This window comes from Bidens hawaiensis, unplaced genomic scaffold, assembly GCF_021521415.1.
Source record: "Bidens hawaiensis isolate Kalapana, Puna unplaced genomic scaffold, B.hawaiensis_p1.1 tig00019919_1, whole genome shotgun sequence".
NCBI classification, from domain to species: domain Eukaryota; kingdom Viridiplantae; phylum Streptophyta; class Magnoliopsida; order Asterales; family Asteraceae; genus Bidens; species Bidens hawaiensis.
In genome coordinates this window covers 282605-298785 of record NW_027493022.1, presented here as the reverse complement: position 1 = coordinate 298785, position 16181 = coordinate 282605, and the positions used below count along the sequence as shown (strand labels likewise).

General features: G+C 33.9%; 2 protein-coding genes across 3 annotated transcripts; both read right to left on the bottom strand.

The window, feature by feature from the left end:
- Positions 1-230: 230 nt before the first annotated feature.
- Positions 231-1639, bottom strand: LOC143559442 (uncharacterized). Its single transcript, XM_077048019.1, has 3 exons — positions 1483-1639; positions 945-1381; positions 231-866 (listed from the first exon to the last, which is right to left on the bottom strand). Exons 1-3 carry the CDS (start codon positions 1589-1591, stop codon positions 240-242), a joined length of 1173 nt encoding a protein of 390 aa, XP_076904134.1. The 5' UTR covers positions 1592-1639; the 3' UTR covers positions 231-239.
- A 99-nt stretch (positions 1640-1738) lies between these two features.
- Positions 1739-2846, bottom strand: LOC143559441 (uncharacterized). 2 transcript variants are annotated; one of them, XM_077048018.1, is made up of 3 exons: positions 2155-2846; positions 1944-2066; positions 1739-1864 (listed from the first exon to the last, which is right to left on the bottom strand). In XM_077048018.1, exons 1-2 carry the CDS (start codon positions 2567-2569, stop codon positions 1948-1950), a joined length of 534 nt encoding a protein of 177 aa, XP_076904133.1. In that variant the 5' UTR covers positions 2570-2846; the 3' UTR covers positions 1739-1864; positions 1944-1947. The 2 variants fall into 2 exon arrangements, with proteins under 2 accessions (XP_076904133.1, XP_076904131.1); XM_077048016.1 differs by having other exon boundaries at positions 1760-2066.
- Positions 2847-16181: the final 13335 nt, after the last annotated feature.

Here is a 16181-nt window from a genome sequence, read left to right as displayed (position 1 = left end):
TGATACATCCAAACATTCATCAATGTCAAATATTATGGGATAATAGAACTGTACATATATATTAAAAAAAACGATAACGAAGATAACTCTAATAATAAGAATAATCCGCTAACACATATAACGAGTGCAAATTAGAATATCATGATGTTAGCATTTATTAATCTGTTGTTTCTCCAAACTTTTGGCTAAACTGACTGGAAGATGCATCCTTAAGGTACTTAACAGTCAAGAACATTGCATCAACTGGAAGAAGTATTTTGAGAATACTTAGTCCTTTCTTTGCCAAAGATGGGGACATATGTAGACCAGGAAAGATCCACCATGAGAGGAAATTGTAGCGTAACAAAAGAAGCAATGGGTATGGATGCTAACACACATATAGGAGCAAGCATCCACAGTTTTTCATCACAAAAGACAAGGAACAAGGTTGCACTAAAGGCTACCATCATGGCTATTGTAGAAAGAATTAAGAAGAAAAGTCCGATCAACAATCTCTTTGGCAAACTCACTAGAAAGTCTTTCTCGGCAAAACGTGTTGTTAGGATAGACAAGAACACTAGTAGTGTCGTAGTGGATGCGAACAGCGAGACTGCATCTGATATAGCAAATATTATGAATGCGGTTTTTTTCCTAAACAAGGGGGTCCCCTTTCCTTGATCGCTTCCACCTGGTACAGTAATTGCAGCTGCAAATACAATGGTGGTAATTAGTGCAGCAGCGACACTGCATGACTCCGCTGTGGTTTTCATCCATTGTTCTCCTTGTTTCACTAAATCTTTGTGTTCCCGTGTAAAAACCATATCTGGTGTCTCCTTATATATGTTCCCTTGAGTAATATATGCAGGTATCACAAGTTTTTTCACTTCCTATAAGATTAGTTTAATGCTGTTATACCGGTAGTAAATAACTTAATAATTCACTCATGATTAATAGTTACTATGTACCTCACGCCATTGAAGCTCTCGTTGTAGTTGTAATGCGGCACCTGTTCTCTGATTGAGTACATCTGAAGGTGCCAATTTTCCGGCCAAGTGCAAGATATTGTTTTTGGAAGAATCTTTATAAGTTCTATAAATATTCTTACGCTCATCAACGTCATATATAAGATTGTAGATTTTTTCTGAACGGTTTATTATTGCTAATTGAATAATGTCATGACCACTTTTATCTTTACTGTGAATTGCTTCAGGGTATCTAGATAAGATCTCTTCAACAACTTTATAAGTATTTTGACGCGCAGCCTCAATAATAGGTCGGGTATAACAGGGATGATGAATACCAGAGTAGTTCAACATGTCTATTTCATCACATACCTGTTCTAGAATTTTTTTTGCTTCATCCTGCTTCTTAATTTTGTTCTCGATTTTCTTGATGGGTGGAACTAAAATTGTGGAAATTAGCGGTTAAAAAAGATAATAAATTGTTATAAGAAACTATTTTAAAAGAAAATTGGCAAGGAGTGGTTTTACTCCATAATCTTACAAGCTAGTATTTTTGCGCCCTTCCAGCATAGGTAATAAAGTAAGCAAAATGAGAAACAAAATATCAATGAAAAGAATAATATGGACATTATTATAAGTGTAACGGCCATTGAAATTAACAGTGGTCCTGCACAAGCACACAAAAAATATTATTAAAGAAAATATGGCTCGCTTTAGATTGATAACATATATACAATTAATTCTTGACTTGTGTTTACCTATTAATACGCCTATCGCCAAAAGCCACGCCAGTATGTTAAGAGTTAACATGTAACAACCGTTAGAGTTGGCAAAACTTCCTTTTAGGCCGCTTAAAGGGTAGTAAAAATATAATACAAAAGACAAGGCTGCTTTACGCAGCATTTCCAGAATATTTTCAAGAGCTAAAATATAAAAATAGAATCAATAACCCATTAGGAAAAATAAATGAAACAGTGCGTTTATAATAAGTTAGAGACTTACAAGGCTAGATAAATTCTTCCCAATCGTCTAGCCCACTCGGAAAGTTCTTAGCAATAGCCATGAGTACCTCGTCACTACTTGAAGCAGAGTTGGGAAATTTTCGCAAATACCCTAATGCTAAACCTACAAACATAAATACAAAAGCATCACTATTAATTCAAAGCAATATCACTCTGTGCCAAAATGTTTATGTTTTATATTGCCTGATTACCATATTGCCTTGCGGAAATAGCATTAACAATAAAATCTACGAGTGCACTTTCGTTAAGAGGGTCAGCGGATAATGAATATTCTTTGATGCTTTCCAAAAAATATACCATGGTACCAAGATGCATGTTTTCATAAGCTTTATATAATGGTTCTTTACCATTATTGTCTTTAATTAGTAACAATGTTCTGTTTTTTTTAACCAGGAGCTTCGCTGCCGGTGTGTTCCCAACAATTGCAGCAACATGGAGTGCTGTACTTCCATCAGAATGTCTCTTTGTAAGTACTTGTTCATCATTTGTTTGGAAAAGAAAAGATCTCACAATGAGATTATAACCAATTCCAACAGCAACGTGAAGCCCTGTGCTACCATCACTGTTGATTGCTTTGTTCGCTAGGCGTGGATTTTCAATTAGCATGGTTTCAACTTCTAGCCAAAGCCCCTTCAGGATAAGTGATTTAAGCGTCTTCAATTTCTTCTTGTCCTGTATTTCATCTTCATTGATTTGATTATCTGTCTCTTCTGTCTTTATTTCTGTTGGAATTGTTATTACCGTTGAAATTGTGTCTTCTTCGTCTGGAACATCTCTGTCTTCTTTTTCTGTTTTTGCATCTGGCTTTTCAAAAGTTGATTCTGTATACAGTTTGAAGTTTCATCTCAATTATTAAATAGAAAGATATTCTAAACATGCACTATTTTATATATTATACATGAGACAAGGATAAATTAGAACACTCAATTTAAAATTTTTTTGAGTTTTACAAATGATAATGCATAAAGTACATGTGCGTGCATATATTGTGCTATCAACATATGCGCCGCATAACTACATCACATATGTTGTGCATATGTTTTTGTATATATAGTTTGTTTGTTTCATTGTATTGAAACTTTTGATTTTGGAGCAATAAAATTCTTCATCTTCTTCATTTCTATTTTCTTTTCGTGTTACGTTTTATACGATTACATGGTATCAGAGCATGGTTATTAAGACCTGCTCTTCGTTTTAACCGGGTTTTTCAATCTTTTCTACGATTTTTCTCTCGTCATTAGATGTTTTCTATTGCTTCTTGATCTTTTGATCATTCTTTTTAGCTTGTTCCTTTGTTTCAGCCGGTATTCATCTTATTTCTTCTATTAATATCTTTTTTTTTTATTTCTCTTTTTTCCTTTCCAGAGTTTTAACCGTCAAACTCCATTAAAATCTCTCAAAATGTTCCTTCTTTGTTCCTGAACCTTTCCTCAAGGTTCTTTTCCCTATCTTTTTCCTTTTTTTCTCTCTCGTTGCACTTATATGCCGCATAAGTTTTTGACTTACACGGTGCATAAGTCTATTTTCTTATTTATACGGCGCGTATCTTACGCGGCGCATAAGTTCTTTCTTACTTATACGCCGCATATCTTATGCGGTGCATAAGTCCCGGCTCATAAGTGTTTTCTTGTCTTTTCTTCAAAAGTTTTAGTTCATTTTACAGTGTTTTCCTAGATGGAAGCCCTGGACACATTTTTGTTCAAAGCATTACGATTGATTCTTCAAATCCTCTTTACCTACATCCGTCTGATCACCTGGCATGATTTTGGTTTCAAAATTCTTTGACGGAAGTGGTTTTTGAGCCTAGAAACGAGCAATGACTATTGCTCTTTCAGCTAAGAACAAACTAGCGTTCATCAATAACACCGTCACCATGCCAGCTTATCAACCACATTTTGCCTATTGGCAACGATGCATTGATATGGTGATATCTCGGATTCTCAACACTCTTAATCACGATATTCGTGATGATGTTTTGTATGCCGAAGCAGCTCAAATCCTTTGGAATAAGCCTAACTCTCGATACGACCAGGCAAACAGTTTTTGAGTTTATCAAGTACAAAAGAGCCTTCACCAAATCACCCAAGTAAGTAGTGACATTGCTACTTATTATGCTAAGATAAAATCGAGCGGGGATGAATTGAATGCTATCAACTCCATTCCTTCTTGCACGTGTGGGGCTGCTCATGCCTTCGATAAATGGGAAGAGGATCGAAGGGTAATTCAGTTCCTTGATGGATTGAATGTGAGCTATGATATGATCAGAAGCAATATTCTAATGATGCAGCCCCTTCGTTCCATTGATCGTGCTTATGGGATCTTGTTGCAAGATGAAAAGCAGAGAAAAATCCACACCACCACCACTAATTTCACTACATCCTCTGCATCTATGCATGCAAATAGTGGAGGACATATCAGTGGTGGAACTGGAGAGAACAGAAGAACTTTGGTGTGCACTCACTGTAAAAGGAATGGGTATTCGGTGAGCAAGTGCTATAAGTGGATTGGTTTTTCAAAAGACTACAAATTTGCTTAAGCAAAGAAGTTTGCTAACCTTGCTGAGGAACAAGGAAGAAATGATCAACCTCAGCAAGGAATCACTCAGCAACACTATCATGACTTGATGGCTTTATTGCAGCCGATAAAATTCAAATTGGATCTTCAAATGCTTATGCTGCTAATAACGCTACAACCATCAATCATGATTCTTTCCGAGGTATAATGTCTTACAAATCTTCTAAAACTTCTTCTACCTGGATCATTGACACTGGGGCTAATGATCATATGTGTCATGATCAAAATTTGTTTTCAAGAGTTTCTTTTCTCAAAAATCTGATTTTCATCACTCTTCCTAATGGCACAAACGTTAATGTTCATCAGTATTGGATTGTTACTTTAGTTGATAAAATTTCTTTGTCAAAAGTTCTTTTAGTACCACATTTTAGAAATAATCTTCTTTCTATATCAAGGTTAGTTATGATACTGAGGGTATTGTTCTTTTCTCTAAAAAAAATTATGTTTTACAGGCCCCTTTTTCTGAAACCCTCTGGTTCTTGGTGAAATGTTGAATGGTCTCTATCTTCTTGAGGCAACTAAGCAGTTTGTTGATCCTTCGTTTATTTCCAATAATGTTTGTAATTCTGTAAATAGTGAAACTTGACAAAATCGTCTAGGACATTTTCCAATTTGCAAACTGAAACAATTACCTTTTCTTTCTAATGTTTCTTTCAAATCTATCGAGCATTGTGACATTTGTCCTAAAAATTGCCTTTTCCAATTAGCTCTACATCAACTAGCAAAATTTTTGAACTAATTCATACTGATGTTTGGGCCTTATATGCAGCTACTTATAATGGCATTAGATATTTTTTAACCATTGTGGATTATTATAGTAGAACCACATGGACACATTTGCTTTCCACTAAAAGCAATGCATTTCCCATCCTTCAATATTTCATTGAAATGGTTAGCAATTAATTTGGCACCATTGTGAATTGCATTCGGTCTGATAATGCTTTTGAACTAGGGACTGGGTTAGTTCAACGTGCTTACTTATTAAGTAAAGGCATTATTCATCAGACTACTTGTGTAGTTGTCCCTCAACAAAATGGGATATTTGAACGTAAGCATAAACACTTGCTTGAAACTTCGAGAGCTCTATTGTTTCAATTTAAACTTCCTATTTAGTTTTGGGGTGACTGTGTTTTAACTGCAACACATTTGATCAATCGGTTTCCCACTGAAATCCTTAACAATAAAACCCCATATGAGGTTTTAACAGGAAAAATTCCTTTTTATGCTCACATGAAATCTTTTGGTTGTCTTGCTTACGCTTCTACTTTGATTCATGGAAGAGATAAATTCAAACCATGAGATGTACCTTGTGTTTTCTTAGGATATTCTCTTGATAAGAAGGCTTACAGATTATATGATCTTGGCACAAACAAGGTTATCATATCAAGAGATGTCATTTTCTTTGAAGCTTTGTTTCCTTCGATCACCAAATCTAAAGAAAGCTTTGTTTTTCCATCCATTGACACCATCAATTAATTTTTTGATAATCCTTATCATTCTTCTGCTTCTACTCCACCTACTGATTATGTTCCCCCTATTTCTAATCCTTCTGATTCTCCTCCTAATGATCCACATGTTCGAAGTTCTTCCATAACTACTGTTCCCCCTTCTTATTTGAATGATTATGTTTGCAATCACTCTGATTCTTCTCATCATTGTTTCCACACTGTCACTAATCCGTGCTCTTCTTCTGCTTCTGTCTTCTTCCTTCCAGTCAATCTCTCATCAAAGCAATATCTGATTTATATAAGCCTACTTCGTATATAGAAGCTGCCGGTATCCCTGAATGGCAAGATGCCATGAAAACTGAGTTTCAGGCTCTTGAAAATACTAATATTTGGGTTGTTGTTGATCTTCCTCATAGAAAGAAGGCTATTAAAATCAAATGGGTGTTTAAAGTTAAACACAGAGTAGATGGGACGGTTGAGCATTGTAAATCACAATTGGTGGTAAGAGGAGATACTCAAAAAGAAGGGATTAATTATACTGAAACTTTTTCTCCTGTTATCAAAATGACCACTGTTCGATGCCTTGTTGTTGTTGCTACCAAACGAAGTTGGCCTCTTTTTCAATTTGATGTTAACAATGCTTTTCTTAATGGGGATTCAGATGAGGATGTCTATATGCTACCACCACCTAGCAGCTCCCTAATCATCAAGTACTTAAACTTCAAAAATCTTTATATGGTTAAAAACAAGCATCTCGACAATGGTATGGAAAATTGTCATCTGCTATGAAGTCAAGAGGGTATATGAGTTCCTAGAATGATCACTCTTTGTTTTCGAAATCTATGGGATCATCAGCGGTTTATGCCGCTGTCATGTTGATGACATTTTGTTTACTAGGAACAATTTAGAAGAGATCAATAATCTCAAAACTTTTCTGGATTCTTCTTTCAAGATCAAAGATCTGGGGCATCTCAAATATTTTTTGGCAATGGAGGTTCTTTATACTACACACTGTGTTATCATGTGCCAACGCAAGTTTGCTAAGAACATGCTTTCTGAATTTGATACTTCCAATCTTTCTATCACCAATTCTCCATTGGCTCATAATTTACAGCTCAAGGTTCTTGATGGTCTAGCTATTGATGAACCTTTACAATACACGAAACTTGTTAGTAAACTCAATTATCTTACTCACATAAGGGCTAATATTGCTTTTGCAGTTCAGTTTTAACTCAATTCATGTGAGATCCAAGACTACCTCATTAGAATGCTGCTCTTCACAATCTTTCTTATATCAAAGGCGCTTTATCTCAAGTATTATTTTTCAACAATAGCCCTTCCTTTGACTTATAAGCATTCTGTGATTCGCATTTGGCGGCCTGTCCTAATACTCGACGATTGGTCAGTGGGTTTTATATTTCTCTTGGTGGTTCTCCGATCTCTTGGAAATCTAAGAAACAACCCACTATTTCTTTAAGTTCTGCTGAAGCTGAATACCGATTGCTTCGTCGTGTTAGTGCCGAACTTGTATGGTTGACTAAACTTCTTACTAAGGTCAATGTCCCTAATATTACTCATGTCAACCTCAAATGTGACAGCCAAGCTGCAATTTATATTGCCAAGAATTCTGTCTTCCATGAGCGAACTAAGCATATTGAAATTGATTGTCATTTTGTTCACGAGAAGTTACAAGAAGGCCTCGTGACTTTAGTGCATACGAAGACAAATTATCAGCTTGCTGATCTATTTACAAAGAGCCTTCCAGGGCCTCATTTTCATTAGCTTATGCGCAAGTTCGGGTTTTCTCAACCTCCAACTTGAGGGGGGGTGTGAGCACATATGTTGTGCTATCAACATATGCACCGCATAACTACTTAACATATGTGCGCATGTGTTTTTGTATATATTTAGTTTGTTTGTTTTGTTGTATTATAACTTTTGATTCTGAAGCAATAAAATCATCTCTCTTCTTCATTTCTATTTTCTTTTTGTATTATCGTTTTATAGGATTATAGAGACAAGGATAAAGCAAAACACTTGATTTTAAAATTTTAAGAGTTTTACAAATGCTAATGCATAAAGTACATACGTAAAAAGGGTAAACTTGTCTTATAAACATAATTCACCCAATTTACAAGTTTGTCCCCAATCTTTAACCATATTATGTTTTTATTTCCAATTTTAAACCAAATTTCCACCCACGATTTTTAAACGACCATAACTTTTTCATATGTTAGTATTTTTGTAAAATAATTACATTATGAAAACGAGTATTTTATTCTCTCATCTCTGAGTATGATATTATTATAATTTTTTTCATTAAAAAAATTAATATGTTACGTAGAGGTGTTCAATGCCGGTTTTGATGGTTTTATAGTTAAACTTGCGAGCCCAACTATTAGTATCGATTTTTTGTCATCCAAAACCAAAAATGAACAATTGAAAATTGAAACGTTACTAACTGTCTAATCCTGTTTGGTTCACAGTTTAAGCTTTGATAATAAATTTTGTTTAAAATAGTTATTAACTTAACTGTGTACAATTAATTCTAGCTAAGCATCAACAACAAAATATGATACTCATAAGAGAATCATAACAAAAAGAATGATAATTTTAGTCACATCAATAGTAAAAATTAATAAAAGACCCATGAGGCAAAACAATAACAAAAGCAAATATTACAAAAAATCACACCGGATTAGGTTAAATTAAAGTTGCAATAATTGAGTTTACTTGTATTAAAAAGACTTTGTTTAGTTATATTTTAACTATATCTAATATTTATAACAAAACATATCTAATACTAAATAATAAAAAAGATTTTAATGCATTCAACATTTAGAATCTAATGTGGTTTCATATGGTCGATTTCCGATATAAACTACGGACCAAAACGTTCGTTAGCATTTGAAAATTTTTAAACCAATCGACCGAAAGTAAAAAAAAAAATCTTGAAACTAAATTGATGACCGGTTTAAACAATTTCAAAGTTTCAAACCGAACCATGAACACTCATAATTGTTATGTAATTAATAGGGTCTGCGTTCCAACACCCGCTGTATCGCACGGACACCTGTCTACCATAGATAAGGTTTCACACAAACCGTTATCAAATATATGCCAAAATTTACTTTACTCATTTTTAGTTTTTTTATTTTTAATTTTCTTTTAACAGCTAAATTATTCCACTTTACCGTGATTCAACTATGGACCTCCTATTTTATAACCTAACCTTCTTACCATTTAACAAAGTGAGAATGACTACTCATATTTAGCTATGAAGGCAAGTATAATCCAACATTTTTAACTCCAGAAGTGTTTTTTTTTTTCAAAATTATTCACTTATGTTTTTTCAAAAGAAGTTTTTTAAATATTGTTTGGATTATCTTTTGTGATAGAAAAAACCAATAATTCAATAAAGTATTTTAAAATGTGTTTGGTTTAACTTATTTATGTAAATTGGTTATAAGTGGGGGTAAATTGGTAATTTTATGTTTAATTAAAGCTATTTAAAAAGCAAGGTTTTTTTCGCTTTTGGAAAACAATTTTATAACCATTTTCAAAAATTGAAAATAAAAAGAATTTTTATCAATGCCAGACGCTTTTTATAACTTATTGACTTTTCTAATATGTCTAAGTAATTTCGAACTCAATCCTAAACACTCTCGTAAACTGAAAGTATTAAAATAACATTGACCAATACCTAACTATCACATGACAACAGAACCAATTAAAGCAAACTAAAATAAAAATTGAAAAGTATATATTTAAGTAGACTAGTAAAGGAAAAGATAATAATTAATATATACTAATAATTAATTATACCGAAAGTGCCCATTTTTGTTTTCTTATGTTACACGTTTGAGGATTCGTTTTCTTACACCGTTTCTAGTAACTATACATTCTTCTTTTTCTGTAATCTGTCATTTACATAAAAGTAAGCTACAATTTATATTATAATAATTTCTTTACCTTCATCTTTATCCCGTAGTGTATGAAAACTAGGACCATAAATATTTTTCTTTTTGACATTTAAATAAACAAATATAATCTATTGATTATTAGACCATTACCCAATTATCCAACTTGTAAAAGTATTCATATTTCATCCCTTGTTCTCATTTCTATAACTTAACAATAAAACATCATTTCCTAAATTTATTTTTATTTCTCAAAAACCTCTCATAAAGATAGAGGGTTGGGCAAGGGTGGATTTAGGACTCGGGGGACGGTGGGCAGCTGCGCTACCGGAGTGATGTATTTACTTCTTCATTCTTAATGAGCTTTTCATGTATTTTCACCAAATCAAGAAAATCTATAATACTTTCTCGTGAGATATCTTCGTCAAACTCTTCAATAGACAAATAAGGATCACTTGAGACATATTTCCAAACATTGTCTCTAAGGATATGATGTATAACATGGGGTTTTTCTTTGACGGCTTCCAAATAGCTTACCAAAGCCTTCTTTGCCTTCACAAAACGAACTCGTTCCTTCTTTACGGGTTCTTCTTCCGGTTCCAACTTAATTTCCTTTTCATGAAACGAACCAAGTTCCTTCATAATCTCATCAAACTTCCGATTATATGCTTTAGTCACCGACTCATCACTTGATTCAACCCCCTTTTGACTATTAAACCAACACATATAATCTCTTTCCAATTCAGATTCGTTTCTTTCACCGAAAGAATCTACCACCCTGTTATTCCCCCGAACATCTTTTTCAACACACACCGATCACCAAGAATCATCGTCTCGATTCCTTGAGACAACAAATGATTCAAACTTAAGATGTTCTTATCTGTTTCCAGGTTATTACTGACACATGGGATTTTCTTTAACCTTCCATCAACCGGTACTATTATTTCTCCAAGACCATGAGAAAACACAAACTTTCTTGATTTTTCTTGGTCTTGAATTCCAAAAATTCGTTTAAACTTTACAAACAAACTTTTAAAGTGATTTTTGGCATGTGAATCAACATACCAAATTTCACTAGGGTTTCTACCATCCGTTCCAATAACGGAAAACTTAATCCCGAGTGGTATCACAAAATCATCAACATACTTACTTGGGTAGAAAGCAACGACATGACTGATTTCTTGGCAAGGAAGACATATTACCTCTGGTTTCCTCGGTCTTCCCATGATAGTTTCTGCATATTTTATGCCCTTCAAGATCGAACTCGAATATCTTTCTTTCCCAACCCTAGCATTCCAGTGACCGGTCTCTTTGCTTTAAACCCTAATGACTTAACACACGCTTCACGAGCAATCCCTTTACCCCGTCTTGCGATCTCCTCTACTGTCATGCCCGCTTTAGCCCCGACATAAACCTCAATCGTATCCATATTTACCGGTTGTTTACCCATCAACCCCTCACCCTTGGCCTTGCCGATCTGTCAAAATCTTCGGAATCTTCCGCCATGTGGGAACTTTCACGATCAGAGAGCCGTTTGGCTCTGATACCACTGTTAGACCCCTCGATCTTTTCTGACTTCTGATCACTCTTCGACATCTTGGACACCATAATCAATCACCAAATATAATAACAATATAGAGACAATATATTGAACAACCAGAACTTTAGATTGATTAAACACAACGTATGTTGATGATAATGATTACAAAACCTTCTGGATGTTCTCCCTATATATACTACTTGAAAGGGCGTGATGTTTCATAGAACGGTTATGAGATAACCATCTGTAACTGTCATCCCTATATTCAAGCAACCAATTAATGTTTGTTAGCATGCAGCCCGACAAACATTAAGCAAGTACAAAACATCCCCTAACGGGCCTAAAACAGTTTTTGCCCAAACCGGGCCTAGACACAAATGAACTAGAAAACAAACTAAATTAATCGTACTGACAAATAACGAAAGACACTAAATACTAACAGCAAGCCCAAATGAATTAAGGTTAACATAAACAACCACCCAAGGGAGCTCATCTTGGGTGGGATCGGTCCGTTTAATATTATGAATTTTTTATACCGGTTATGAGATCGTTTACCCTTTATCTTATCTTTACATTATATGTTTGATCGTTTGCTTATATCGCACCCGTCTCGATCGTTTATTAAGAACAAATTCCGTTCGTTTGTCGGATATGGTTTCGGGACCTACATGCATACACTATATCCCTTCTCAATTTCAAACATAGTCACCTGCTCTTCTCCTACGTACCACTCAGTAAGATGACTTCAGCTTCAGTCCTCCTCCGCCTATGTCACTGCCACCATCTGTTGTTAGTCGTCTTGATTCCAGAAAGGAACTTGTTGTGTGCCCAGATACCACCCAAGATCCGAACTGAAATTAAGACCCGGGTTGAGATTCCAGAGAGGAACTTGTTGTGTGCCCGGATACCACAAAGACCCAAGATCTGAACCGCAATTAAGACCCGGCAACCCGGTCAACTTTGGTGGAATAATAACTACAAATTAGGAAGTAAAGTTAGTGGGACCTAGTACTTCACGTCTGCATGCATTCCATATCTTCCTCCATGTTCTCCATGTTCCAGTTAACGTGCATTTTAGATAGGTTAGACTAGGATTTGCATTGTTATCTATTTAAGCGGTTGTATCTTGTTGAAAGGAGATATGAATGAAAAATGGTGATTTGAACAATCAAATTTCTTCCAAAAATTTACGATTTTTAGTCTGGATTCTTTCTTATTTTCGTGGAAGATTTGATTAACGATTAGGTTCGTATGAAAACCACCCTTAGTTAAGGCATGCTTTTCTGTATATATGTCTACTTGTTATAATTGTTTGAATGTGCCTAGTTTGTTTGATTATATGAACGTTTATTATTTAATTGATTCATGTTTTTATGGAATATTTAATAGTCAGAGAACTTAAAATTTGAAATTAAACAATTAAAATTTCGATTGAAGTCTTTAGATTTAGTTTGATTGAAATCTTTAATCAAAATTGAAATAAAGATTGTAATGATGTTTAGAACTTGAGTGTCTTAGGTTTATTAATCAAAATGAAACTTGTTGGTTAATTTGAGTTTAAATCGCCCAAGCCAAATTGTGGTTGTTCATAGTTTGGTGATTAAAACCCTTTCCAACAGTAATGTGCAATATTGAGGTACCAGCATTGTTGATTGCTTCTGTCGCCCCACCTTCATCTTCATTTAGCACGGATTTAACTGGTTCAAGTGTCTTCAATTTCTTCTTGTGCTCGATTTTGTTTTCTTCTATAGAATTTGTGTCTTCTTTATTCATAACAGTATCTATATAATCTTTTTCTGTTTTTGCATTAGACTTTTTTGAAGTTGAATCTGCATACGATTTGAAATAGTCATTTCAGCTATTAATATATTACTACTAGGCGGGTGCCCGCGCGATGCAGCGGGAAACACATACCTTGGTAATCATGTAACAAGTTTATGGGTGTTCGTTGTTTGATTTAAAACCGTAAAACCGTTCATGCTGGTTAATGGCTTGATTTCACGGTTGATTTTTTTCATTAACTTTTGGCCAGTCGTTTTCGGTTTTCGACGAAAACCCATTGCTAACTAACGGTTATGCCCACGATTTAAGTTTGGCCTTCATACTTTTTGTGAAGTCGTTACAAACTCATACAACATTAATTTGAGTTGATTTTATGCTTTGTTTTCGTAATGTGAGTTGTATAAATGTAGGACTGAATTTGTAATTTCAGAATTTATAAACTAAAACAGAACATGGGTTGTACTTTAATGCATATTTATGTGTTTAAACATCTTATTGATTTATAGTTACATATTTGAATTGTACATTAATGCTTTAGTGACTTGTATATTATAAATCGTACCTCGGTATTGAATAAATTTTATATGGAAACGTCGACAAACATAAGTACGATGCATCGGTAAGCTCTGTTTTTTCCTTAAACGTAATATATTTAGAGATCTAGAAGAAAAATAAGAAAATATATAAAACTGCCAAATAGATGAGTAAAGATGATGGGTAAAAGTTGTAACAATTTCTTAAATTTACAAAAGGTTAGTAAAGTTTAAGTGCCAATTTTGTAACTATTTTCTAACAAATTGAATTTACGCAAAACATATTTTGTAGTGGACAACTTTGCCCCTGTGCTACATGCTTTATAGGGTGTACATAAAGCTTTGAATATTGTAAATTACTTAAAAACATAGTGTCTTAATTTGCCATGAGTGCAACATTATATATAGTATAGACGGATGGTCGTGCGATGTGGCAGGAAACGAAAATTCTAGTAATCATGTAAAAATTACGGATGTTCAAGGTTCGTTTAAAACCTTAAAAACGTTTAAGCCAATCATCACTTTTGGTCAGCTGGTTTCAGAATGTTCAAACCACAGCAAACGGTTTGGTTTATCCTTTATACTGAAAATTGGCCATATAAAACCGGGCTGGTCGGTAAACTTATTATTGAAGCTCAATGTGTGAAACCAAATCATTAGTAACGATTCAGCTTGAATTTTCAATGATTCAGTTTCAGTTTTCAATGAAAAATATGAACCGACGGTTTGACTTATTGCTTAACTTAGAAGCTGTTAAAACCGAATTTTGAACACCCATACGTAACATCCTAATTTTAATTGGAATAAACTATATCAATACCATACCCACATTAAAGACAATAAAATGCTCATTTTTATGGTGTAATTTTCTTAAAAAAATATTAACGTACGAAAAAGTTAAGGCCGCTGGAAAATCGTTGGTGGGAAGTTGGTTAACAATTAAATTTAAAAGAAATACATTGGTAAAGATGAAGGTCCAAAGTTGTAATTATTTCTTAAATTTACAAAAGTTGAGTAAAGTTGAGGGGGTAATATTGTAACTATTTATAGACATATTTTTTAATGGACAAGTTTGCCCTTATCTTACATGTTATATAATGTATGCATTATAAGTTGTAAATTACTTAAAAAAAGATGTCTTAATTTGTCATGACTTATATATTATACATAGTATAGATGTATTACGTAGGAAGAATGGAAGATTATTCTAAACATAGAATGGAGATATTCTAAACATGAACCTTTTTATGCACTTTAAAGGTTTTACGTAAGTTGTATAGATTTTTTATTTTTTAATATTTATTTTTTGTATTTTAATTTTCTTTATTGTAAAAAAAGTTAATAATATACTTAGGGTTTGATGATAAATGGTTTCATAAATAAATGATATGTTATAACCCGTGTAAAATCTATCTGTGACCCATGACTCGCTTATTTTTTAACAATAAAATTGTTTCTTAATTATAATTAATCTTTGTTTTTTAAAAAATAAGATATTAACTTTTAGTATATCCCTATTTTATAGGATTTTCATATTAAATATTTGGTCATATTAATTTTTAATTCAATGAGATATTATAACCCAGTTAAGAGCTATCTAAGTTTGGTGAGACACATCTTGTGAATTCGGGTCAAATACATGAGAAGCCTGCATTTACAAATAAAGCAATCTGGTGGCTTGAAAGAATTTATGAAGCAACCAGAGAGTTTTTAAAGGTTTTGTTTATATATATTATAGATCCACAAAATGATTTTTAGTGGTGTATAGGTAAATAGAGATTCAACTTTATATTTTGGCTATAAGTTCGGACCTATGTATGTGTTTGAAAAATGGGCCGGTCCAATTGATTAACACGGCCGACTAAGTTATGACCCATAAGAGTTACATTGTGTGCAACGAACTAAAATCCACTCAACTGGTTGAATGGTAATTACGAACGATATGCAAAACTGATCATAGTTATACATGATCGTTAACGAGTTTATATTATCAATTTGTTTTCAATAATATAATATATTGTTTATTTTTAATTAATAAACTTATTGTGGGTATTAAACGACGAACGGGTACATAGACCAGTTAAGACAAGTACATCAACCGGCTGAGTCACGCACCCACTCTTGTCAGATGTGCACCATGGAAGAATGGTTTTCCACTTGTCCCACATGCATGCATGCCTGTCAGTTCGCGAACATGCATGCATCTCCATACTCTATAAATATACAATAAGGGAGATGAGGAAAAAGATGAAAAACTTTTTTTGAACTCTTGCACAAAAACTCTCTCAACTACCCGCAATCGCCAACCACCACTACAGCCTTCTACCAACGCTGTTGCCGGCCACCATGCTATAGTCAAAGGGGAACGCTACCCGCGTTTCGTTAGTTCGTTCAACTGATGTCCGTTCGTTGAACCTTGGT

Bases quoted from the DNA above. Each gene is read 5' to 3' on its own strand.
- LOC143559442 (XM_077048019.1), bottom strand. From the start codon at position 1,591: ATGGCCGTTACACTTATAATAATGTCCATATTATTCTTTTCATTGATA. The intron at 1,382-1,482 runs GTAAGATTATGG...CCACAATTTTAG, and splicing joins GGGCGCAAAAATACTAGCTT to TTCCACCCATCAAGAAAATC. The intron at 867-944 runs GTACATAGTAAC...CTAATCTTATAG, and splicing joins GAGAGCTTCAATGGCGTGAG to GAAGTGAAAAAACTTGTGAT.
- LOC143559441 (XM_077048018.1), bottom strand. From the start codon at position 2,569: ATGCTAATTGAAAATCCACGCCTAGCGAACAAAGCAATCAACAGTGAT. The intron at 2,067-2,154 runs GTAATCAGGCAA...TTATGTTTGTAG, and splicing joins TATTTCCGCAAGGCAATATG to GTTTAGCATTAGGGTATTTG.